The sequence below is a fragment of the Vitis riparia genome, chromosome 1 (assembly GCF_004353265.1).
Source record: "Vitis riparia cultivar Riparia Gloire de Montpellier isolate 1030 chromosome 1, EGFV_Vit.rip_1.0, whole genome shotgun sequence".
Classification (NCBI taxonomy): domain Eukaryota; kingdom Viridiplantae; phylum Streptophyta; class Magnoliopsida; order Vitales; family Vitaceae; genus Vitis; species Vitis riparia.
The window spans coordinates 19,604,536-19,612,217 of NC_048431.1; the positions used below are offsets into that span (position 1 = coordinate 19,604,536).

Sequence of the window (7,682 nt, forward strand, 5' to 3'; positions counted from 1 at the left end):
GTTCTTTACCTAGTTCGTTGCAAGTGGTAGTGGGCAATTCCAGTTTCTCTTTACAATTGTGGTGGGAAGCTCCGTCAGGTTTTTCGTTTGTGGAGCCAAGAAAAAGAAACTGTGTGCCTAATGAGCAAGAGGTTGAGGGAGGAGTGGAGGTCTCCTCACGCGCCGACAAAGCAAGTGGGATGGGGATGCATCCTTTGAGTATTGTAGCAAGTAGCAACCATCGAGTCGCTTTGCTGCAGGTCTGAAGCAGCAGGACAGGATGTTGTAGGCTTTGACGCAAAAGTTGTTGCAATAGGCTTGACTTGTTGTAGGCCAAGGTTGGTAGTAGAGGCTGCAGTGGCCTCTGCAACAATTTCTGCTAAGGTGGGGGGGTTCCTAGGACGTGACAAGAGGGTTACAGTTGTAATGGGAGAAAGTGGGGCAGTTGGGTCTGTTGCCTTTGTGAAGGATGGTGGGGAGGTTCTTGGGCCGACAGGGGCTGGAAGAGGCCTGCGATGGTGTATTTGGGGATGCCTCTTCGTCTTTGGATTCAAGAGGGGTGGGTCCACTATTTTTGGGCCTGACCCAAGCTTGTACTGAAGCCAAGGTGGGAAAGGCCTTTGTGAAGGATGAGCCTTTAAGTGGAGCTTTAAAAGGTGGAGCGAGCTTGCTAGGGCTCGTTTCTTCTGTAGAGAAGGTGTTGGAGGAGCATGTTCTTCTTGTGTGAGAGAGCAGAGGAAGGGACAGTTTTGGTGGTTCAGTCAAGAGAAGACGGTAGGGTACAGCTTCAGATGAGGAGCCTAGAGTCAAGCTGCCTATGGTCCTGATGTCCTTTTCCTGCATGATCGGGGCCATGAGCATTTTCCGGTGGATTTGTTATCTTCTCGAGTTGTGATTACTGATGAGGCACTCGTGGCAGAGGCGAATAGGCTTACAGGGTCTTCTCCCCTCTCCTTGGGTCCTCAAAGCCCTGGTTGTCAGTTGCTGAAGATGGTTCCGCAAGATGGCAGCGTGTTGGATCTCTCGAGGAAGGCTGTGAAGGAACCCTCTGGTATGGAGTTAGTTGCCAGGGCCGAGGAGATGGAACTTCCAAGGGATGTAGAAATCGGGGTCTTGAGGGGGAGAATATTAACAACCTTCCCAGTGGTTTTGTTGAGTTCAGTATTTGTTTAGGGATGCCAATCAGGCTTTGAGAAGGAAATTTGTGCTCTAATCAGAAAAATGGAGTCAAGAAAAGGGCGGGGGATAAGGATGTCAGGAGGTAAGAAAAGGTGTTCTTCCCATTTTGAGAGGGAAATCCAAAAGTTAGAGTGCTCAATTAATTATAATAGTTCTCCGTTCACTGCTAAGGTAAAGGGGAGTGGGGCTAGGGTTTGAGGGAAGAGGGTGCTTCCAATTGTAGGGTTCTCTCATTGGTTCTGTTTTTCTGTTTAGTTATGGCAACTTGTTGTGAGGGTGGTGGGTATTTCTCCTCTTTTCCTTCTTTGGCTTGCTTTTGGGCCTAATTTGTATACTCCATGTGTACTTTTTTGCACCGTTTTGCAAGCGCTTTAATATATCTTTGCTTACCTATCAAAAAAAAAAAAAAAAGCCTTTGCAGCCCTTATTGCAGAAACTCTTAATCCCTAAAATAAGCTTCTCATCTGCATTTAAGTTTCTCTTCTTTCCTTGCACAGCCGTGTTCCCATGCCTTGAACAATCACAATCCTTGAAATCTTGCCATGAGAGGCTGGATTGGCATCAAACCACGAGATGGACTCCTTTTACAGGCCTTCAACCCCCTGCTGATAAAAACAGTGCTGCTGGAAACTGATCTCATACCTTTAAGAGAAGGCATAACATTAGGTGGACCTTTGATATGAAGTTTGCTCTTGGGTTTTTCCTTTTAAAGGTGAACCGGAGCTTCTTTCCACTAATAAAAGATCCAATTTAGATTGGGCTTAAAAAGTGATGGGCTTTCCTGAGCTTTTGGGCTTCTCTTTTCTTGGTTATTGGCCTCCTTTTTAAAACATTCTAGGACACAACCAGATGAGCTCAAACCATATGGGCTTCCTATACTTGAAACAACCCTCTTTCCTTTCTTCTAGGTTGTCTTAAGATTCTTCCCCACACTCAAGGCTCCGATTGGCCCTAAATTTGAATTTAAAAAAGGAAGGGGGGTGGAAGATAGCTGTTGCACCCTTGCACCCTGCTACTGCCTCGCGTCCCAGGATCTGGTAACCGCTTAACCATTGGAAAGGGAACACACCATGGATTGTGGCCACATCTCACAGAGTCTGAGTCTAACTCGCTTCTGCTATGGGTTAACTCAGCCCTGCTAAAAAAACTCATCTTCTTCACCTCCGATGACTGAAACAGAAACTGTAAAGCACCATGCTCCATCTTTCACCTCTAACAATGCTGGTGACACCATGTTAGCATTCAGTTCTACTCTTGACTTGATTTTTGAGAGATCGACTTGCTTGAAGTGCACCAATCGATCTCAATAACTGTCTCCCAACATTTCCTCAAATGATGCAAGTGATTCTCATACCACAAATGGAAGGGAAGGCCTCTTATTTCTATCCAGCCTTGCCAAAATTTTCCAAGCACCACAATGTTTTCCTTTAGCGATCATCTGCTTAAAGTAATAGCAGAAACTACTTTCATTGATGCCACTCCCATCTCTTGAAGCTGACATGCCTTTTAATGGTAATTATGGTATCCACTAACAACAACCCTTTAAAGACCAAGAATGGTATAATGGGCACCACACCCCTCATACCCAAAATTCCTACAGTTGTCAGTAGTGCTACCCAACCCTAACCAATCCTCCATCCCTGCAACACTTTTGTAAACCACAGCTCTAAACCTCCTCACCACTGGGATAATAGCTCCTTTTCTTAGACCCTCCTCTTCAATGACCCTTGCATAAGAACACTTTACACTTTACACTTATCTCACCATAGGCCAATGTCTTCTCAGGGAGCAACACATTTGTTTGCCTAACCAAAAACGCACAAGAAGGGGTTTCTGCCATTGATGAGATCCTCATCCTTAAGTTTTCCCATCCTCTGGTTCTTACACCCTTTAGAATCACCATAAAGATGGTTCTTCAATTTGTTACAAACTCTGACAGCTTGATGAACCTTCCTCTGCTATTAAAACATACCTCCAAAAGATGTGTCCTTGTTTTTCCTCTGAACTTCCCAAGGAACTCTCCAGCTCACATGCCTTCTTCATCTGCTCTAACAGCCAACCAATCTCTTCCTTTTTAAAATATAAAGAGAAGACAACACCTCTACTCTTTTTTGTGACTGAAATCCACTTATACTTATCTATAATTCTATATAATCCTATTTTCATTTCATTTAAGTAAGTATTTATCCAAACCTACAAGGAAACTTATGTTAGGATCAGAGAAAAAAAAAAGTCAAAAATATGACAAAACAACAATATCATTTATGTTGTAAAGAAACATCCATTTTCTATTTCAACACACTTAAGATAAAAGCAAAAGTAAGTTTAAAAACCAAAACTCATCCAAGTCCTTAGCAAAGCCAATTTGACAAGAAATACGTAAAGTATATAAAATTTAAAAAGGAAGGGGAAGGGCCAAGGCAATTTTACTGTAACAGCATCTAAATAGTGAAGAAAGTGACAATTAGAGGTGCCTTGGGTCTAAAATGGGAGCAGCAATACTTATAGAGTATATCAATGGGGCATAATGAGAGTACTCACATAAATTTTTTACATCCTTTGTACAGTATCTGGCAGCGATCTTTCAAGTCCTCTGATGTTTGTTCAAGAGAATATACCTGTTCAATAACAAACATAATTAAAGAAGAAAATAAGTGCACCTATGCCTTATTTACCTGAACTTGTGTACCTCCCAACACTTTGAATTTATGTCAGTAAGAAGAAAGGGAGTTCCTTTTGACACTCCATTAGATTGGATATCAAATTGTCACTCCTTTCTTAATTTGTTTACATTCTCCCTACATACATATATTAAAATGTTGTTCTCTTATTAAACATGAAATGAAGCTATAATGAAATTCCCTATTTTAGGAAATAAAACCTCAACTAGTTCATTTTTGGGGGTAATGAGATGAGGCTTCAATGGGGAAATACATTTTTTCACCTCTTTTTCATTACTGGAATTGTTTATAAGTCAGTCTTTAAGGCAGTGGAGGGATGTATGCTTTTGATAGGCAAGCAAAAAAATATTATACACAAAAGATAACAAAGCAATGCACCGAGGTACACAGGACATACACAAAAGTCCAAAAGGCAAAGCCAAAAGGAGAGAAAACAAAAAAACAACTCCCTCCCTTGATTAGAAATTTAGAACACAACCGATCTACAAAGTTAAAGACATTGAACCTCCATCTAAAAACAAGGTAACCCACATTAAAAAAATTACTTAGAAAAATAAATTTGAGCATTTGGTCTGATTGCTCCTCGTTTTCAAATGACATCTGATTTTTCTCCTTTCAAATGGTCCAAAAAAATGAAAAAAGGAGTGGCCCCAAGACCAAACAAAGTAGTGGATGGATGCATGTTGCAATATTGGTTTCTACTAGATAGGAGGAAAGTACAAAAGGATGATGATCTTGCCTCTGCTATATACTGATGGCATCATCATTTTCTCTAATTTGTAGTCCGAATGGGGAACTTAGATATATTTTGATATATGTTTAGCCAAGGTCAAGGCAAAAATGAATTTGGAAAAGAGAGATGATTGCTATGAGTCAAGGGGTGGCAGTTCTAGATGCAGCTTTGGGTTGCAAGCTTGACTCTTTTCCCACATCTTATTTAGGCTTGCCTTTGGATTTTTCCCATAAAGCCAGGGGGGTTTGGGTTTGGATTTTTCCAATTCAAGTAAAATGCCTTGATGAAAAGTAAACACTAATATTAAAATTTTTAAACTGTCCTAAGCAAAATGAGGCATAATGCATATAAGCTACAACAAGATATGCAGATTTTGCCATTTTGGAAACACATATTTGCAGTATTGATAGGTGTGGCATGGACTTATATTTTGCAGTGAATCAACACATGAGAATAGATCTTTTCTCATCAGTTTACATTACTTTCAAGTAGCATGACTATCTAATGCTTAATTTGAATACCAGCATGGATGCCTCGTTGGTTGCCCAATTGTTGTCTTTTTGCCACATTATACAAGCAAAGTTGTGTGATTATTCATATTATTACTTCAAAGTGGTTCCTTTATTTTCAGCTTCTCTATGAATATTTCTTTCTTTCTAACCCTTAGGGGTAGCTCAGTTGGTCCGACCTTAGGTTTGCTCCCCAATGGTCACCAGTTTGAGTCCCCTCAAGGCCACTAGAGGCTTACCCGGTCGTTAACTTCAAGGCCCCGTGGAATTAGTCGAGGTGCGCGTAAGGTGGCCCGGACATCCACGGTTATCAAAAAACAAAAAAAAAATGAATATTTCTTTCTTTCCTTTTATTTATTTATTTTTTTTATAGGTATACAAAACATATTTATGTAATATATACACACATAAAGAAGTTGGAAATATCACTATATAAATATATATATATATATATATATATATATATATATATATATATATATATAGTGAATATTTTTTTATAGTGTATGTATGTATGTATTCTATGAATATGAATATTAAATACATTATTTTTTGTGTTTTATTACAGTTTATCATCTGTTATTGAGTTGTAAAGAGTAGACCCATTCTATTACAATCAAGAACTCTTAAAACGATGTTCTACAACATATAAATGGCCTGCATTTCCCCACAAGGATTCTAAATATCACCAACCTAATAAAATCCCCCCATATAATTGGAAATTAGGTGGCAATAGGTTGGGGGGAGGATGGAAGATTCCAGGTTTGACTTCATATATATATATAGTACTGGACTGTTCAATCAAGCAATTCATATTAAAACCTTGTTTTGGAAATCAATCTTTTTTTAAAAGATAAAGAAACTGGAAAAAATTATAAAACAATGCTGTTGATAACCCAGGAAATTGGCAATCCATTCACACAAATTATTGACCAAACAGAGATTTCTATACACTAATCGAGATAGCAAATAGTCCATCTTGAACCTTTATTTCTGAAATGAATACACAAAATAGAAAAGTAAGTTTCATTCCGTTTCCATACACTAAATGGCTACATCTTGACCACTCTAAGCCTACTCTAAGGATGCGGATTCAAATATTCATTTGACAGTATACTGATTCTGTGTCTGAATCTTCAGCAGTAACCCACTATCCATGACGTACAGATAAATTTAAAAATAAAAAATAAAAAATAAAAATAAAACAAGCACACACAGACAACTAAATAACAGCAAGCTGTTATTGAATTCCACGTTAATTCTGATCTTTACATCAAATCAAGACAATTCCCAAAGAAAATATAAATAAGCCCATTGACAGCAATCGCATCCGTGTAATTATTCCCACAAAAAGGGGGCATTCTATCACATTTTCCATCCCTAAAACCAAAATTGAATGAAAAAATCAAGCAAAAAAGACATTAAATCTGAGCAAATCATTCCTCCGAAATCCGAATCAGAGCAATAATTTTATGCACAAAAAAAAAAGGAAAAAATTACTAAAAAAAAAAGAAGAAAAAAAAAAAACCTTTGGGTAGAATAGAAGATGATGCTAGATTTGATAAGTGAAAGTCACCTGCTTCATGAACATTGGGGAATCGTCGAGCCTGATGAAATTAGCCGCCATTGTTCTCTCTTTTGTGTGTCTGTGTGTTGCGGATTCTGCTGTTTCAGAGTTCGAGATCGACGGAAATGGTCAGAAATAATTGCACAGGGGCCATTTTGTCATTTACGAAAGTTTATTGGCCGATCGTCAACTCGACGAGGACGATTACCGCTGGTTAAAAAAGCACATGCTGTTAGTATTATTTCATATATAAAAATAAAATTCCTAAATAATAATCATTTATTTTTTTCATTTTCCTATCCCATAGAGTAAAAGCCAAGATAGGTCTTAGGGTTTTTTTAAATTCCTGAATAATCATTTATTTTTTAATTAAAAATAATAATATGTTTTTTTTTAATGTTAAATATAAATAAAATATTTAAAAACAAATAACTTAATACTTAACACTATTAAGTACTATTTAATTTTAAATTTTATTTAAAATTAAGTAAAAAAAAAAAAACAAATGGCACTTAAGTCACTTTCTATAAGAAAGTGACATTATTTCTATAAATTAAAAAAAAAAAATCAAATATTTTTTTTAAAATCATTTTTGGCAAACAATAAAATCGTTCTTGTGAACTAAGAATAAGGTAAAAATCATTTTTCTAAAAATTAAAAGGAGTTGGAATGAATTTATTTTATTTTGAAAATAATCAGTCTCATACCATCTTTGTTTTTAGTTTTGTAAATAAATTTATGCAATATTCAAACTTCTCTTCTCATTAGTCCATCATGTATGTCATTTATGTATTCTTTTATTATTATTCATCATTTTTATATCACTTTATTTTCTTAATAGTGACTCTATTAAAGATGGTTAGGGGTCAAGTTCACTTGAGCTAAGGTTACTCTACATTTTCTTAAAAGGACATTCATTCATTACTTTCTTCCTCGTCGACCATGAGAACTGAAACAATGTAAAAAATCCAAACCTGAAAAGGAGAAGGATTGATAGTGGACATTTGGGAAAGTTAAACCGATCAGGTGTCTAC

At 37.2% G+C, this 7,682-nt stretch overlaps 1 protein-coding gene across 2 annotated transcripts in view; it reads right to left on the bottom strand.

Annotated features, from left to right (window-relative positions):
* Positions 1-6,826, bottom strand: part of LOC117924420 (ADP-ribosylation factor GTPase-activating protein AGD4-like) — an 81,624-nt gene extending 74,798 nt beyond the window's left edge. Inside the window, exons 1-2 of one of the 2 annotated variants that reach the window (XM_034843044.1) lie at positions 6,658-6,826; positions 3,700-3,776 (exon numbers count right to left, since the gene is read on the bottom strand). In XM_034843044.1, coding sequence (XP_034698935.1) covers positions 3,700-3,776; positions 6,658-6,708 — 128 coding nt within the window. In that variant the 5' untranslated portion in view covers positions 6,709-6,826. The remainder of the gene's footprint in view (positions 1-3,699; positions 3,777-6,657) is intronic. The other variant, XM_034843045.1, reaches the window with a different exon arrangement.
* Positions 6,827-7,682: the final 856 nt, after the last annotated feature.